The sequence below is a fragment of the Mytilus edulis genome, chromosome 3 (genome assembly GCF_963676685.1).
Source record: "Mytilus edulis chromosome 3, xbMytEdul2.2, whole genome shotgun sequence".
Taxonomy (NCBI): Eukaryota; Metazoa; Mollusca; class Bivalvia; order Mytilida; family Mytilidae; genus Mytilus; species Mytilus edulis.
The window spans coordinates 23,093,174-23,112,778 of NC_092346.1; the positions used below are offsets into that span (position 1 = coordinate 23,093,174).

Below are 19,605 nucleotides of genomic sequence, written 5' to 3' on the forward strand. Positions count from 1 at the left end.
GACTATAACTTTTTGACTCTTGACCTTTGCATATTGGATGTGTCTCTTGGTATGATTACCTTGACGTCAAGTCAGGAGTCTCTGGTTTTTGTTAGTCTTGTATGTTTTTAGTTGTAAGTTTATTTTATAATTTGAAGTTTGAACTGGTACACATTTTGTTAAGGGCCATCTGAAGCCCGCCTCTGGGCGAGGGATTTTCTCGCTTTGTTGAAGATATAAAAAAGAAGATGTGGTATGGTTGTCAATGAGACAACTATCCACAAAAGAACAAAATGACACAGACTTTAACAACTATAGGTCACCGTACGGCCTTCAACAATGAGCAAAGCCCATACCGCATAGTCAGCTATGAGGACTCATAAATGGCCTTTGACTGCTTTCTGCTCTTTTGACATTGTTACTGTCTCTTTTACACATTCCATATTTCCATTCTCAGTTTTTAAGAATGTTTGGTTCAGATGAAACTAAATCGTTTAATTTCCGTGAATATCAAGTAAGAAAATTTACTGCTTCAGTAGCACCATGTGCTGCCAGTTGTGATAGATAATGCAAAATGTTTCAATCATTTTACCTTAGATTTCATTTCATGGACATGTAGGTATGGATAGTCTGCTTTTATATCATAAAAATTCACACAGAAGGTATACGCATATCAATAAACTGAACTCAATGCTAAGAACCATTAAAGTACACTTAGACAGAGAGCTCAATCTAGTGAAACACTTGATATTACTGTCTGTAACCAAACTGCACCGAGATCCTGAAAAAAAATTGTGCAAGTTCAGTTTATTTAAAAAAGAATTCAATGGAAGCAAATAAGTTGATTACTGAAATAAATGTAGAATATGTCTATTAATCACAGATGCCCCTGCTTGTGAAAAAAATGAGTAAACTTCCACATATAGATGCAGGATTCGCGTAATTTTGACCGTTTTGTGACCATAAGCATTGTGAATAAGTTTCAAAACATTTGGCTGAGGCAAATTAAAGTTAAAGAACGGAAACAATAGATTTAGCAGTTTTCCTATCTCAAGGCTCCGGGTAGGTATCATTGGTACTCGTACCACAACTTTTTACATCTAAAAAACATGAACAGGGACGCCATCGGGACCCAATATTGAGCTTCACAGATCTGTGTTATGGGGTAATGTGAATCGCGTATAAGGTTCCTAACATTTGATTGAGTCAGACTTATTTAAGACAAAGGAAACGAAAGAGTCAGCACTTCTTATATTTTTTAAAGGGACATGATAACTCTTGAACGATAAAAGTGACACTTAAAAATTTCAAATTTGATTTTGTGTTGAGGTGGGGATCCCGCTTACATGTTCAACCCCGCCTTATTCGGTATGTATGTGCTTGTGGTAAGTCAGGAGCCTGTAATTCAATGAATGTCGTTTTTTATGTGTTACATACTTGTTTTTCGTTCATTTTTCGTACATAAATTTGTTCGTTTATTTTCTCGTTTGAAAATTGTTTTACAATGTCATTTCAGTGCCTTTTATTGCTGACTATATGCGGTATTGACTATGCTCATTGTTGAAAGCTGCATATGACCCATAGTTGTTAGTGTTTGTGTGATCTGGTCTTTTGTGGAGAGTTCTTATTGGCACCCATGCCACATACGAGGGAGGGTTGGGATACGGCTAACATTTTTAACCCCCTTATTTTATATGCACGTGCCTATCTTGTTTTTCGTTTATTTTTTGTACATAAATTAGACCTTTTTTTTTCTCGTTTGAATTGTTTTACATTTTCATTTCAAATTTTATTTGTAACCATTTGTAGTTGTTACTTATCATATGGTACAAAAATCATTCAAAACAAACAATTCGTGTTGGCCCCAGATGACTTTTAAAATGTATATATCATTGAAAAAGTTCGAAATTATCTCCCTTTGATGGAAAAATGCCATTTTTTTGCTTTAAAATTAAAATATCTTTTTTAACTCATCGGTGACCTATATTTTTTAATATAATTTCCATATGAGATGTACTTAAACTAAATTATTGTAAAATTTGAGCGATTTCTGTAATAAATTTCTTTTTTTATTTCGATATTAAATTTATTTCTCCTATTACTTCAACAGAAAAAACTCATCTTTACAAAAATGTATGCCTCTTTCGAAGGCAAATTGTGAGCGCAAATGAACGGTGACCCCACTTTTTTATTTTATTTTTCTATTAACTATTAGATAAAGTTCATTTATAGAAAAATATAGAGAAATCCTATATAAATGATTTAGACCCGCGAACCCCCTTAGCTGACTTTGCGGTATGAACCTTGCTCATTGTTGAAGACCGTGTGGTGACCTAGGCTACATTGTATAATTGTTAATTTCTGTGTCATTTAGTCTCTTGTGGAGAGTTCTCATTGGCACTCATGCATCAGCTTCTTTTATATATTGTGTATAAGTTTTGAAGTATTTGATTGAGGCAAACTAAAGTAAGAAGAGCAGAACCCGTTTTTATTGGACATTCGGGACAGACGGACTAGTGTAACTCTTTATGTTCCTAAATCATGGCGCCAACACAGAAGTTCTTACTATTGTGCTGGTGATACACATCCCACTAGCACTGTCATTAACACATGTGCACTTAATTTTATTATAAAAATATTCGATCTTAATCTTGATTTCTTTGTTTTTGGCCGAATGATTATATGCATGCCCTTCACAACGACTGAATGAGTATCAAATTTGACAAATTTATTGTACATAATTATACATTTTATTATATTTTATAACTTTTCAGTTTCCAACTAATTAAAGCTTACCAACTTATTGATCATAACTTTCCTTTATATGTCTTTTAACATTCTGTTTTGAACAAAAAGATTTCTAACATATACTTCACATGTATTTCTTTCAAATCTGACATTATCAAAAATCCATTCAATAAAATTCAGTCGAACTCGATAATAAATGTGCAATCAAATATATATGCAAGTCGTCAACTGGTCAAGTGGCTAGATGCACATATCGTTAGCCATATAAACAACATGTCCTAATTGGGTGGTTTTAAAATTTCTAGCATAGGTGGATCCAGTGGGCGCCCCCAAACCCTTTGTGGGGGAAATTTGGATGATTATATAGGGAATCATTGAAGCATGAATGGAGCCCCATTAGGAAAAGTTCTGGATCCGCCACTGTCTAGACATATTTACGTAAATAATGAAAATAATTAAAAGAGCTTCCTTTACCGCCGATGCTGAAATGTTTAATGTTATAAAAAAAAATTAGCGTCTTTGACCTACTTTACCTTTTTATTCGGAGACTTGCGGTTATCTTCTGTTATGTTCAACGGGAACATTAGAATGTGCTAGAATAGAACCCAGATGGAACCAAGAAGTTGGGTTACCTTAACCAAACAACCCGGATGTTGAACTAGTTACCATGCATGGTTTCGAACCAAAGAACCAAGGTTCAGAATCAGAAAACCCAGATGGAACCAAGGTTTAGAACCAGAGTGCCCGGATGTAACCTAATTGCATTCGGAATTCTCATGACTTTTTATACCTTCAATGTATTTTCCAAATCATTTATTTATTTAGTATATTTATATATAATTTATATATAATATATTATTTTATTTAAATTTCTTATTTTTAGTTTTGAAGTTTTTATTTAAGAGACAGTTTCATTTATTTTTTCTCTGTGTTTTACTGGTTAAATTTCTACCTTATATTTTCTCTTAGCTAAGTGAATAAATCCTTAAATGCAAATTTGTATAGGTTTTACTTGTGTATATACCGCAGGGAATGTAAATACTTATAATTTTCATCATTATTTTATTTAATTGTTGGTTGACTGTTATATTCTAATATGTTTTTATGGTATTCATTGTGATATATAGTTCCCCTTTCATCATTATTCTATTTAATTTCTGTTTCATTCTTATGTTCATATATATACAAGTACACACCCGTGATATCGCGGGTCCGTGACTGAATTAAAGTATATAAACTATGCCTAAACCTTATTTTAGTAATTGGTATTGTCATCTGATAAAGTCATGTCGATTATAAGATACACAGTTTTCTCTGCTTTCAAATCTTTCTGCTTGAACCCGTCGACCTGGAACTTATCAATTATTGGAAATATTAATTATTTGGAAAACAAAAGTATTTGGAAAACAAAAGGTCCAGGCTATCCAGGAATGGGGTATTTTTTAATCAACAGCATTGTCCTATATTAGTTATCTTAGAAAGTCTTGCTGATTGCTGAATAAAGCTACAATAGGGAACAATTTGACAATGATTGAATTTAGTAGTGTCAGCCCTTTGATTATGACCCGTGTATATAGCAAAATCCTAAATACACCGTTTGGTGGTGCGCCTGTCAAATGCGGAACGTCCAGATAAGGTAATAGCTAACAGGTGAATATACTATTGGTATCGGTATCGGTATCGGATTAGACCCCGAACTTGTTAATTATTGGCAATTTTAATTATGTGGAAAACAAAAGGGTCTGGAGTGGTGTAATTTTTAATCTACACCATTGTCCTATATTAGTTATATATAGAATTGATTTCTTTGATTTGTCGTTTTTACCCGATGACGGCTGACAAATTGGACCTCGTAATTTTAGTATTATAGATATATGTTACAGTAAATAGGGGAAATTAGGAATTACACGTAATTACTAAACATTTCAGTAAATACCTGTTATCACTAGTTAATTTAGTAATTACATGTATTTACTCCCTAACGGGAAGGATTGTGCCTGATGTTCATATGATGAAATCATAATCTTTCAGTCAGTTTAATTGAAGTCTGGAGCTGGCATGTCAGTTAACTGCTAGTAGTCTGTTGTTATTTATGTATTATTGTCATTTTGTTTATTTTCTTTGGTTACATCTTCTGACATCAGACTCGGACTTCTCTTGAACTGAATTTTAATGTGCGTATTGTTATGCGTTTACTTTTCTACATTGGTTAGAGGTATAGGGGGAGGGTTGAAATCTCACAAACATGTTTAACCCCGCCGCATTTTTGCGCCTGTCCCAAGTCAGGAGCCTCTGGCCTTTGTTAGTCTTGTATTATTTTAATTTTAGTTTCTTGTGTACAATTTGGAAATTAGTATGGCGTTCATTATCACTGGACTAGTATATTTTTGTTTAGGGGCCAGCTGAAGGACGTCTCCGGGTGCGGGAATTTCTCGCTACATTGAAGACCTGTTGGTGACCCTCTGCTGTTGTTTTTTATTTGGTCGGGTTGTTGTCTCTTTGACACATTCCCCATTTCCATTCTCAATTTTACTAGTTGTTTCAGTGATTACAGGTATTTACTGATTTCAAAGGTAACCCAGCACTGCAGAGAAAGTGTGCCGCATACCTGTAACTTCTGGTCGATGTTGATGACTTTTAATTTATTATGTCCAATTCCAGTGTACACAGTGAGGTACACGCAGGAGGTACACAATACCAAATTTTAAACATTGAGATATATTTGGTTATAGAATTATACACAAATATGACTAAACTATTAAAACAATTATTAATAAGGGACGCAAAAAATATTTGCGAAGAAAAAGATTTTTTTTCTCCCTCAGCAATTCTCCGCTTCTCACAAGCTCCCCGCTCAGGTGGGGCTCAGCTGTTGTTGGTTGTGTCAATGGAATGTCAGGTACCGCATTTGGACGAAGTTTTGGCTTCATGGTAGGATATCCCTCGAGATTCTTCATAACTTCTGGGTCACGATCGTAACATGCATTTGTAAAGTGGGAGGAACAAAGTCTATGACAAGTGCTTGGTAGGAAGTCCTATCTCTTCCTGGGACTAGTCTGCGGGTAACTCAGAAAACGGATTTTTTTTATCAAATTGTCCTTATGCCTATTGTTGCATCTACTGGCAGAACACAGAACCATTTTTAATCACTGTCATGGGTTTTGTTGGAAGATATTATTCGAATATGAAATTGCGCTTATTATGCCTTTACACCCGTCAGTCAAATATGATTGATGTAACCACTGACGTCACAGCCTCGTTCTGAGTGACTTCCGGGATTGAAATATGCATAATTAGTATGGCGACAGATCGATACATTTAAATTTATTTTTTATCCATTTAAACGATAATTATATTGTTATCGATGTTTTTTGGGGGTAATTATGTATAAATAAATATTTATTTAAAAAAAAAAAAAAAATCATGTCACATCTCCTTTAAGGATCAAGGATTATAAGGCACATTAAAAGTGCATACTCTTCAGTGTTTGTGAATTGAAACTGGAAAATGGTTGTTTTATAAGTTTTGAAACTCCCTAAAAATCATTTTGGGCATGCAAGACAATGATATCAATTCAAAATTGAGAAAAACATTTTTGAGAAATTTATAGGCAACTTAGCCAGCTATTTTTTTAGATAGACATTAGATTATGGCAAACTTGGTTAAATGATCTTGATAATTCTTAAAATCTCATACTTTTGTTATATTAAAATCTCCATCAGGCATACTCTGCATATCAACTTGGCTAATAACATGAGTTAAATTCCTTTTACAAAATAGGTTTTACTACGCGACTTCTTTTGTCAGACATTTGCGATGAAGCTGGCATTCTTCACAAACAAATTTATACAAATTGATGGCGTTAAGAGTCACATTTTCATATTTCCGTGTTTTTATGAGTTCTTCAAGTCCTCCAAACTTAAGCTTATATACCTCCATTAAAATTTTATCATCGTTTCTTCCTGTATAAGAATTATCTTTTTGTGGATTGAAAAAGTCAACTAAATGGTCCATCCCTTTTGTTTTACTTTCAATGTTGACATTCTTTTCCTTTTCGAGCCTGCGTTTTTTGTCACAAAAGCGAGACATTATAGCGAACCAGCCTAATAATTCCGTCGCCAGCGGCGTCCACAAATATTCGCTCTGTGGTTATATTTTTTAAATTTTGATAAGTTTCTCAAATTATCCCGGATTTCTACCAAACATGAACAGAAGCTTCAGATGTTTATGATCAAAAGATAAATTTCAAGAAGTAAATTTTGTAAAAATAAAATCAAGTTTTTCCGTATTTTACTTATAATGGGACTTAGTTTGTATGCCAGTTAACATTACATTCACACTGTGGTTAAATTGTTTTAAATTTTAATTACTTTCTCATAATATCCTGGATTTCTACCAAAATTGGACAGAAGCTTGTTTATGATCATAAGATAATATCTAGAAATGAAGTTTTAAAAAAAAACTATACTTTTTCGTATATTACTTATTTAAACGGACTATTTTTTTCCAGTTAACATAACATACACCCTGCAGTTTAAAGTTTACATTTCATAAACCATCCTGAATTTTTAACAAATTTTGATAGAAGATTCTTTTAGAACTAGTCAAAAGATAGTAGAGCCCTCATAGTATCTAGAGGAAAATTATAAATACTTTTTTTTCCTATTTTTGTTGGGCCTGCGACTCACAGCAAAAGTAGGCGAGACACTGGGTTCTGCAAAACCCTTAAAATTTCGATAGCTGAATACTCACTGATTTTCTAATTAGTATTACTATAACTTTTGATCAGTTGACCATATTACAACATTGTTTTAACAGTTAGTAAATAGGTGTAAAAATTCATTTTAAAATCAGTAATTACTGGTAATTACTGGGCAGTTTTAGGAATTACTTGTATTTACTATGTGCATCGGGAATTACATGTATTTCATAAATTTCTTTTCGTTATAAGGCTTAACGAATACCGTTATGCGTAGTATAATTAAGCGGGAATTAAATCATTCGACAGTTTGCATTCAATCAGTCTACACGTTTAATTCAATTGCTGTTAAGGTCTGTTTGACTTTTTTCTACTTCATGTCTGACGAGGAAGTACAAAGTTCTCCTGAGTGTGCACCTGCAAGAAGTCATTATAGGAGTGAAGATGACAATCCTACTAGCATCCCTACAGCTGATGCTTTCTCGTTGTTTTCCACAGGACATTGGTCGTCTAATTGTCCAGAAATAAGCGGTCTAATAACACCAGCAGTTCCAAATGAGGTATTATCTTTGATTGACTTTAATTTATGTTTAGACACAATGAGTTAGTACAAGTTTATAATGTAAAAGGTCGATTGTATAATAGCCTACAATTTTGGAAAGAAAAACTTTTATTGGCCGAGTTCAAAAAATTAGTTTTACCTATAGAATAGAATAGAATAGAATATACTTGAATCTGGCTTTTTTTTTTGGAAAATTACCGATGCACCTACTTCTGTATTTTGGGTATTTACGGGAGTCGCTAAGGAAGTTAGCACTCCCCCTTTTGTTGTTAATCCTTTATCGGTGTTGATTCTTGACCTCAGACACGTACATAAATACGAAATGTTATTTAAAATTTAAATAGAGGCCAAAACGTATGCAGCAAATAAAAATTTTGCATTTAAGTTTGATTCAAGACATCATCGGGGTACCTTCATATAGATATGCATGTTGAACCACAAAAGTTTCTTGTGTTTTCATAGAAAAGTGACACTTATAAATCCTTGTTATACGACTGCAAGGAAATTTGCAGCGGATATTGGTAAAATCATTGCATTATCGCCCGCATTAGGTAATATATGTAGAATTTTGACAAGACACTTACACCATTTAGTAAATGATCGATCCTCTTGGGACTTTAGAGTTAAGTTAGATCTTGTGTCTATTAAAGAGTTAAAATTTTGGCATTCATCACTAAAATCTCAAGGTCAACTTGGCGAGAATTAAAGGCAGTGATTTTGACTTGGAAAGCTTTCCTGATCATTTTAAAATAAATTTCAAACTACTCACCGATTACCAAAACGTAGATAAAATATTCGAAGTTGGCAGTATGAAACTGGATTTGCTCAATCTAGCTATGGAGATTTTTTTATTTTTGTACAGAAAATTCGATGTGTTTGAAAATTGAGAGGATACCAGTTACTTTGAATACTACCGCGGATCAGCATAGGAAAATATTTGATTTTGACGATTGGTCGTTGTCGGACAGAATGTTCCATTATTTTAATAAAATATTGGGACCTTTTAGCTTAGATCGGTTTGCTAATAGTGACAATGCTTAACTCCCAAGGTATAATTCAAAGCTTTTTGATCTTTTAACAAAAGGTTTGTTGGTTTAGTGCAAGACTTTGTTGAGTATAAAACCCCTTCTAATGTTTTTTTTTCAACAGGGGATGTGCTGAGAATTCGGTTTTAAACGATTATAGGTTTATTTCAAATGTGCTTGTATTTAAAACTTGATGCTAAAGTGAATGAATGAATTTCGAGAAAATATTCTTTATGTGGACCTTGCCGCTTTTTGATTTTTGCTATTGTAACTATAGATTGTACAGTGTACATATGTTTAATATGCGGACCTGGCCGCTTGTATCACGGACCTGGCCGTGATGTTCTGTCCTTGAAGGATAGGATTTTGCATATCTTTCCATGTCTTGTATTGAAACTTGATGCTAAAATGAATGAATGAATTTTTAATAAAAATATCTTTGTGCGGACCTTGCTGCTTTTTTGTTTTTTTATATTGTAACTGTAGATTGTACAGTGTACATGCATATGTTTTATATGCGGACCTTGCCGCTTGTATCACGGACCTGGCCGTGATGTTCTGTCCTTGAAGGATAGAATTTTGCATATTTTTCCATGTCTTGTATTGAAACTTGATGCTAAAATGAATGAATGAATTTTTAATAAAAATATCTTTGTGCGGACCTTGCTGCTTTTTTGTTTTTTTATATTGTAACTGTAGATTGTACAGTGTACAAATGTTTTATATGCGGACCTTGCCGCGTTTATCACGGACCTGGCCGTGATTTTCTGTCCTTGAAGGATAGGACATTGCATATCTTTCCATGTCTTGTATGTATTGAAACTTGATGCTTAAATGAATGAATGAATTTTGAGTAAAACTTTCTTTATGCGTACCTTGCCACTTTTTTGTTTTTTCATATTGTAACTTTAGATTGTACAGTGTACATGTGTTAAATATGCAGACATGGCCGCTTGTATTTCGGACCTGATCGTGATTTTCTGTACTTGGAAGGATAGGCGAAAATCATACAAAAGAAAGAATTTAACTTCCTATTTAACCTGTATCATGATAATTCTAACCTGTCCTATTGTAGGTTACTTTGTATGTTATAATTGGCTTATGCTTGATTTTTTAGATACAAAGAACTCTCGCTTATAATAATGAGTGATATTAATTTTCATAAAACACACGTTGAAATTATAGTTCACAATGGCAAGACCGATATTTATAGACAAGGTAGTATAGTTATGATAGCAAATACGGATAAACCAACTTATCGTGTTAATTATTTTTTTTTAAATATTATTGTGACTTAATTAGCAATCTTAAGATTAATTCTTCGGAGTACATTTTTGTTCTTTGCAGCCCCCAAAAGATACCTTAGTATTGAGTAAAATATATAAGCCTTCATCTTATACTGGAGCCAGAGAAGCTTTAAGCGCAATAGGGTTGGGCAAAAACAATTTAGTTTGTATAGTTTACGAAGAGGAGGCGCTTCTCAAGCCGCAAACAACGGTGTTTCAGATATGCTTTTCAGAGTTCATGGCCGTTGGCGAGCCGAAAATTCTAAAGACGGATAGGTGAAAGACAGTCTGTTTCTTATACCTTGGCATCTAATATACACTCTTTCGCCTTTTGTCTTGACTGGATGCTGCAAACCTACATCCCATAGTATATTTGTGTTTTGTGTTATTAAGCCTTGTATAGAAAAGAAATGCTTTATGTTCGGTTGAACCCGTGAAAAAGAACATAAATAAATTTCTTTTCGTTATAAGGCTTAACGAATACCGTTATGCGTAGTAATTTGCAACTAAGCCGGAATTAAATCATTCGACAGTTTGCATTCAATCAGTCTACATGCACGTTTAATTCAATTGCTGCATGTTAAGGTCTGTTTGACGTTTGTTTTGTTTTTGTTTAAAAAACACTTGTTGTTCTATAGGTACTGTCTTTCACACGTATATTAAGATTATTCTTATAGAATTGTACAATTCAATAGATGCACATGTATACTGTCCAAAGTTACAGTATTTAATCAATTTCTCTTTTCATTCATTTAAATGTAGTTGCGAATTGTTTTTAATTTTTGTAATTATATTTTGTAGATTGTACAGGCTGTTGATCATACTTCTAGTGAAGAGAATGTGATAAGGACCGTTTTTTGGCGTAACACCTGCCATTCTAATTTTTTTCCACATGTTATTATGTTCCGAATGTATTATTAAAAGACTGGATGCTGCAAACCTACATCCCATAGTATATTTGTGTTTTGTGTTATTAAGCCTTGTATAGAAAAGAAATGCTTTATGTTCGGTTGAACCCGTGAAAAAGAACATAACTAAATTTTAGTAATTACATGTAATTCCTAATTTCATCTATTTACTGTAACATATACATATATTTGCTATTATTGTATGCCTTATGATATATATTTTCCTTCAATTTTATATGTTATGCGCTTAGAGTATTATGTTTATTATAGATAGATGCTATATAAAAGCTATGTAATAATAAATAATAATATTCTTGGTGTCCACTCAAAAGCAACAAATATAGCTGTTTTATCTGAGTTGGGCAGACTTCCTTCATATTACAAAATTGTAAAAGCTATGGTTAAATACTATAATAAGAAATCAGTTCATATCTCCACTGCTTGATAGTGCTATTCATGAATCAATATTTTTATCTGATGCATGAAAAAACTTCATGGTATGGTTGTTTAAATGTGAAATTAAAAATTATTAAGCCTGCTAACCCAATGAACAATCAAATCTTACTAAATGTTAATAGTAAGTCTATTAAGAACTATTTTTTACAAGAATGGAAGCAGACATTACAAATACATGCTAGTATTAAACTTTGCTCTAATGTACTTCATTATAATAATTTTGTCTGTGAAAAATATTTATCTGTAATTCACAATGTTGATATTAGAAAAAATCTGACAAGGCTGAAGATTGAAAAGGGAATATGATGTTCAAGCTCTGAAGTTGAAGATGAGTTACATTTTCTTCTTGATTTGTACCTCATTAAATGAGAGAAGTAAATTACTACTTTGTGCTAGGAAATATGTTGTCCTAATTTTGATATGTTGACAATTAAAGATCAGTTTATTTGGTTAATGAGTAATGAAAACAAGGATATTTTGTATGAAATGTGTGCTTTCATAAAACAGAATGAACAAGAATGTGTTACCAGTACACGGATGCCCCATCCACACTATCATTTTCTTTGTTCAGTGGACCGTGAAAATGGGGTAAATCTCTAATTTGACATTAAAATTAAAAAGATCCTATCATAGGGGAACATGTATACTAAGTTTCAAGTTGAAGTTCATCAAAAACTACTTCGACCAAAAACTTTAAGCTGAATCGGGACGAACGGTTGAACGGACGACCGAACGGATGGCAAACAGACCAGAAAATATAACGCCCATAAATAGGGCATAAAAATACTCATTATTCATACCATTGTTTGTGCATTTTTACACAGAAATTCTACACAGTATATGACTTTGTCCTTTAGGCACCTGCCCTTGGTGGCTCCTGCATTTGGATATTAGGGACTAGTCACTTATCATTTTTTATCTGGGAAGGGGGGCTGGTCAAAATACCATCAAGTTTTTTCCTGCATGTGGAAAAGGGGAGTTCAATTTTTTTTTTATAAATTCAAAGTGGGGGGGGATCAATATTTTTTACACATACTTCAAGAGTCAAATCGAAACATATTTTTAACACCATTCATATACAATTAAAAAAAACATCACAAGACTTTGGTGATGTAGGAAGCTGCATAGGTGCTTCATGATCCCTCGTCATACATGAATTTCACTCATTTTGATCACTAAATTAACAAGCATTACTGCCAAGTTTTGTTTTAATTAGCTTAATAGTTTGGAGAAATTAAGTATAAATTAAAACGAAATCTACAGCGATTTGTTAAAAATTTGGTCCAAAAAATCAAATCTGACACGCTGCATCATGAAAGACTATAGTACATATATAGAGCAATAAACTCTCCAATAGATGATTAGATATTCATATAATCTGCATACAAACAGTTTCAAGAATATTTGATACACAAGATGATTATGAGATGATAAGCACCTCTAATGTATCTTTTTGATTTCATTACAAGATGCCTTTTGGTCCATTTATGCCTCTAACCCCCTCTAAATTTGTACTTTTCAGGCTAATAAATCAAAATTGTGAGGTTACTAATCACACGTTTATGAATGAAATGTGACAATAAATGAGTAATTTAATTGTTCAAGCTGAAAGCATGAACTATCGATATAAAAATGTAATGATTCTATTGAGATTTTAATTAGGCCTTACGTAAAACTTAAGTTTAAGCAGCGTTCAAGAGAGGGTCTTATAATAGAATTTCTCTTATTACGATACAGTTTTGATCCTGTATTTACAGTTTGGTGAAAATTTCCATATAGGCTAGTTTTTGCCTGCTTAAATCAAATATGTAATAAAAAATATACCTTCATGTGCTACTTTTTGAGTTAAATGAGGCCAAAATTTTGCTCAAAATTCGGATTTGTGGTCGTATTTTCGCTTTCGAAAGAAAGCCATAACTTTTTTTGTTTTAAAAGATAAACACAAATTGTTTTTGTTAGGTAATTTTTCATTTTTGTATTTTATAAGTATCCTAAAAAAATGTGCATTTTTTATTTTATTTGCAGTATATTTATCAAAATTAAAAAAAATCCTCTATTTACAGGTTTTATAAAATTTGGTCCACATAATCGCCCTGCAAAATGAATCAAAATGTCGTTTTAAAAAGTAGGGTCCATGCACTTGTTTTCAAATTAAATCAGTTTGAATGATAAAAAATAGTCGAAAAATGCATCTTTTCCCGATATGTCATAGTTTGACTGGCTTGCTCTACCTACTTATATTCCTGGAAGAGCCATATTTCAAGACAATTTTCCCTCAAATAAGTTTTTGGACTCAATCCACTGACAATATTTCATTTTCAATATTTTCGTGAATACCATGTTAAGTGTTTTGCATGTTATTGGCATGTTTAATAAAGGAGGGGGGTCAAAAAAATTTAAATGTTTTTACTGGGGGGATCAAATAAAAATAGTGAAATATTTTTTGGGGGGTCAAGAAATTTTGTATGTTTGATTTCAAAATGACAAGCCCCCCACCAGGTAAAAAAATGATAAGTCCACATATTAATCTTATTTATGTGCATTAGCCACATGGAGGACTATAATATAGTAATTATTTTTAAGTATTAGTTTAAATGCTTGTGTTGTACAGTGTTTAAGTGTTCATATTTATGTGTATTGACTTGAGTGTCCTTGAAGCACCTGCCCTTGGTGACACCTGCATATAAACACTACTATTTGTTCATATTGTCACGGTCATGACTCATGTACCTTACGCTGAATATCTATATGAAAAATTATTGTACGCACAGGAACCTGAAGAGGTCTTACAAAAACTATCTTGTTCAGAAAAAGACAAAAACAAACTTGAACAGCGAGGCTGTTTTTTATATTTATTTTTGTTACACGAAGAGTCGTAAGGCTCAAAGTTGATAAAGAATATGTAATTCTTATATGAGCCATTCCACGCTACAGTGGAACTTACAGTGACATTCATTATAACCTGTGTAGAGCAAATTATAATCATAAAAATAAAAGTGTTAGATATCAGAATTGAAACTAAATGAATAAAGAGATAGTTCTTAAAATTTCATGGTGATTGGAGTTATATTAAAAAAGATTTGAAGTTAAAACTGTAAATTTTGAGAAAAAAATCACGGACAAATGCAAAATTCAACAGAGTGTCAAATTTTCACAGCAAAATTTTTGGTTCATGATACTATTTTCTGTTTAAGTTGATGGTTTTAAAGCATAGTGCAATCAATATTTTATTTAAATTATGAACATAAAGTTGTTTTAGTGGTGTTACGTTGGTGCAGTAAATGATATTGGTACAGAAAATATGACAGTTAATGGTATAGAAAAAGCAGATGGATTGAAGACAACAAAGATATCCGATGGCATGGAGACAACAGAGACATCAGATAGCTTAGAGACAACAGAGAAAGCAGATGGTATGGAGACAACAGAGAAAGCAGATGTCTTGGAGACAACAGCGAAAGCAGAAGGCATGGAGACAACAGAGAAAGCAGAAGACATGGAGACAACATATAAAGCAGATGGCATGGAAACAACAGAGAACGCAGATGTCTTGGAGACAACAGAGAAAGTAGATGGTATGGAGACAACAGCGAAAGCAGAAGGCATGGAGACAACAGAGATATATGATAGCTTTAAGACAACAGAGAATTCAGATGGCTTGATGACAACAGAGAAAGCAGTTGGTATGATGTCTTCAGAGAAAGTAGATGGGTTAGAGATAATTGAGAAAACAGATGGCTTGGAGACAACAGAGGAAGCAGATGGCCTGGAGACAACAGAGAAATCAGATGGCTTGTTGACAACAGAGAGAGTAGATGGTATGGAGACAATAGAGAGAGTATATGGCATGGTGACTCCAGAGAAAGCAGATGGCATGGAGACAACATATAAAGCAGATGGCATGGAAACAACAGAGAACGCAGATGTCTTGGAGACAACAGAGACAGCAGATGGCATGGAGATAACAGAGAAAGCAGATAGCTTAGAGACAACAGAGAAAGTAGATGGTATGGAGACAACAGAGAAAGCAGATGTCTTGGAGACAACAGAGAAAGTAGATGGTATGGAGACAACAGCGAAAGCAGAAGGCATGGAGACAACAGAGATATATGATAGCTTTAAGACAACAGAGAATTCAGATGGCTTGATGACAACAGAGAAAGCAGTTGGTATGATGTCTTCAGAGAAAGTAGATGGGTTAGAGATAATTGAGAAAACAGATGGCTTGGAGACAACAGAGGAAGCAGATGGCCTGGAGACAACAGAGAAATCAGATGGCTTGTTGACAACAGAGAGAGTAGATGGTATGGAGACAATAGAGAGAGTATATGGCATGGTGACTCCAGAGAAAGCAGATGGCATGATGACTCCAGAGAAAGTACATGGCTTTGGGACAACAGAGGAAGCAGATGGCCTGGAGACAACAGAGAAATCAGATGGCTTGTTGACAACAGAGAGAGTAGATGGTATGGAGATAATAGAGAGAGTATATGGCAAGGCGACTCCAGAGAAAGCAGATGGCATGATGACTCCAGAGAAAGTACATGGCTTTGAGACAACAGAGAAAGCAGGTGGCTTGTTAACAACAGGGAAGTCAGATGGTATGGAGACAACAGAGGAAGCAGATGGTATGGAGACAACAGAGAAAGTAGATGGCATGGTGACTCCAGAGAAAGCAGATGGCATGGTGACTCCAGAGAAAGCTGATGGCATGGTGACTCCAGAGAAAGTAGATGGCTTGGAGACAACAGAGTTATCAGATGGTATGGAGACAACAGAGAAAGAAGATGGCATAGTGACTCCAGAGAAAGCAGATGGCATGGTGACTCCAGAGAAAGCAGATGGCATGGTGACTCCAGAGAAAGTAGATGGCTTGGAGACAACAGACAAAGCAGATTGCAAAAGGTAAGGGAATATTATTCTTTATTAATTTTGATATTGTTGAAATGAAGTTTTATTTGAAAAAAATTTTGTAAACTTCTCTCCTTTTTGATTTGTTTTAGTATTTGTGTGATATATTATTAAACTGAAATGGTATGTCAAGTTTTTTTTTTATAATAATTATGTTATGAATTTAGGCTAATGCATCATGATGTGGGAAATTTCGTGTTGGTGAAACTTCAATGTGGACAAAAAAAAACACAGAAGTTTGTTGCTGAGGTAAAAGGTTCTTTGTTATTGTTATTTGTTTATTGTGTTTCGTTGATGTTCTTTCTCTTTTATTTTACTTGCAGATTAATTATTGACATCAATCACATTTGGTGTCCTTTGTTATTGCATGTTTCAGATTAGGAAATATTAAGTTTTAATACTCATTTTGGTACAGTGATAATAGGTGAGTCTATTGTTTAGTCTTATTGGACTTTATTTGTCATTACTGATGTTTTATCTAAATCTTGCTGGCTAATTAACTGAAAGCTAGCTGAGGAACTAAACTGATTACACATGTTCTCAATAATTTGATTTTGTTTTGGTTTGGACTAAAATGTCAGTCTTTAAACAAGTTAAGTTTTTTTTATAAAAGTCTTACACATCAACTTTTTTTATTTTGTTTAAATTGATCGGTATTGTTACATCTTTTGTCTTTTTTCCAGATCGTTGATATTGTTGAGAGAGAATATATACTGCGATACATGCAGAAGTGTAAATATGGTTACAAGTGGCCAGCGAGAGAAGATTCATCACAGGAACCTGAGGAACATATTTTTCAAAGACTCGCTAAACCAAATACGACTGAAAAAAACAACAAGACATTCTTTCACTTTAAATTTGATAATTAAATGTTTTCATTCATTTGACTTACTATGTTTACTGGTAACACAGTGTCACAATTGCTTGAATAGTCCATAATTGTTTATTATTATTAATGGGTGTAGTAGTAAAAAATGTGGTAACACCTAAATATATCCTTTAAACATTATTCTATCATTCAAGTTAGTTCTTTTTGTTGGCGTTTCTTATTGTTGTCCTTGGTTTTTGATGGCCCTTTTGTGTTTGCAGCTCCAATACACAAGTGAATGTGTACCATTCAATATGTGTTATGTTTGGTACTATTGCCTCAAGTGCAGAAGCTCAAACATTTGAGCCTAGGTTGGAAAATAAAATTAGTATTTGCCACACGTGAACTATCATGGTAAAAAACTTGATAATGTCGATCTAGTATAAAGGTGGTATTTTGTTTATTTGCTTTCATCCATCCTTCATTGCCACTATACCCATTGTTTTTGCTGAGGTCTCTTAAAGCTAATATGGTAAACATGTTGATTGATTCGGCAAGCTTATTTTTCTATATTCGCATACACTTAACATTTCATGGGCAAAAATCAATACCTAGTCATCTTTTTTTTTCTCTGTTTGTGCTAAAAACCGCATGGTGGGTATTGTACTTTGTTTGTATACCACATTTGGCAATAGAAAATATCTCAACACTAAGTATAGTTCAAATATAACAATGAAAATACTAAAAACAGGTAACAGACGTTGTGTTTTGACATCACGTCTGTTATATTGCCAAACGTAACATAGGTTACTATTATGTATGAAATAGTTGGGTTTCTGCAGACTTTTCTTTAGCTTATATATTAAACATTTTACAGAAACATTTCTTAACTTTTCAGATTCACTTATTTCATCAGTTAATCAACAGTAATTCTCATAATAAGTATAACAATGTAGATGAAGTATGACCACACTACCAGCACAATGTCAACAGATAAAAGTAGACGTCTATGGTTGAAAAATATTAACAAAAATGCACAATAAATGTTTCATTTATGTTGGAAATTGCTAGTCATCATCATTTGATAGAGATTTATTCTTCTGATTTGAATAGAAACTGAATATTGATCGGTCAAGTAACGTGCGTTACCTTTCAACCACTATAATGAAAATGCTGTTTTAATGCCCCAAAACGGTATAAGTTATGTTCCTAACAACGTAGTTTAATTATTTATATATTAATCTTACAGGCTGCACAAAAAAAATTAAGATATGCTACGCTTTAAAATTTGGACATCTTTCACAATAGATATACACTGTACTGTGGAATGTCTCATATATATAAGTATGTCTGAGTCAGTGACAACTCTACAACAGATTTATCCATCGGATCACCAGCAATGATGGTGATTCATGGCTGTGTACATTATGTATATACAACTCGTCTAAACATCAACCCAACAATGTTAGATCTGTAAATTTGCTGTTCTTCCCTCGCCGGGATTCGAACCCATGCTACTGAGATATCTTGACACCAAATCGCCTGCACTGTGCGCTAGACCACACGACCATCTTATATAATATATATATTGTTGTAGTTGTAGAAATTCATATTAGCATCGGTTTTGTTACAAACATTATAAATAACGTTTAAAGATGTTTATTGATTGTAATTTTACACATTGTCATTTTTTGGAATGTGACGTAAACAAACACTGTCTAGAACAAGGTAGATAATCTGGGTTGAGTTCAATATCGTAGCAGCTACTACTTAGCGCTACGTAGCTGCTATCAATATCTATGCAGCAGCTAGTCTATAGCTACACGTTCAATAGTCAAATCTACGTAGCACTACGTAGCAGCTACGATATTGAACGCAGCCCTGGGCTTTTTACTGGTATCCCTCTTTTTGTCCCTTTTCTATTTTTGATATTTTAATCAAAAATTTAAAAAATCAAACTTTCAAAAAGTGAAATAATCAAAATTGCACGTTAATAGGTTTAGTATTTTAAAAGTTTGATCAAATCCTAAACTATCAAATTTATAAACGATATTTAGAATTTTAATATTTTAATAATTTGGTTAAAACTTCAAAATTTCAAAACTTTTACACAATTTGAAATTTTAATATTTTAAAACTTTGATCAAAATTCCAAAAATCTAAAATTTCAAAACTTTTTAAAACTTTGAATTGATAAGTGTTACACGGACCATTTATATTGAG

General features: G+C 33.2%; 1 protein-coding gene across 1 annotated transcript; it reads left to right on the forward strand.

The window, feature by feature from the left end:
* The first annotated feature begins 14,950 nt into the window (after nucleotides 1–14,950).
* On the forward strand, nucleotides 14,951–17,636 carry LOC139516019 (uro-adherence factor A-like). The gene is made up of 2 exons (XM_071305824.1): nucleotides 14,951–16,568; nucleotides 17,258–17,636. The coding sequence occupies exons 1-2, from the start codon at nucleotides 14,965–14,967 to the stop codon at nucleotides 17,511–17,513; spliced, it is 1,860 nt and encodes a 619-aa protein (XP_071161925.1). The 5' UTR covers nucleotides 14,951–14,964; the 3' UTR covers nucleotides 17,514–17,636.
* Nucleotides 17,637–19,605: the final 1,969 nt, after the last annotated feature.

What these genes read in the sequence shown, in the direction of transcription:
- LOC139516019 (XM_071305824.1), top strand. Translation starts at nt 14,965, where the DNA reads ATGACAGTTAATGGTATAGAAAAAGCAGATGGATTGAAGACAACAAAG. An exon ending in GACAAAGCAGATTGCAAAAG is followed by an intron (nt 16,569 to 17,257) that starts GTAAGGGAATAT and finishes TCTTTTTTCCAG; the next exon opens with ATCGTTGATATTGTTGAGAG.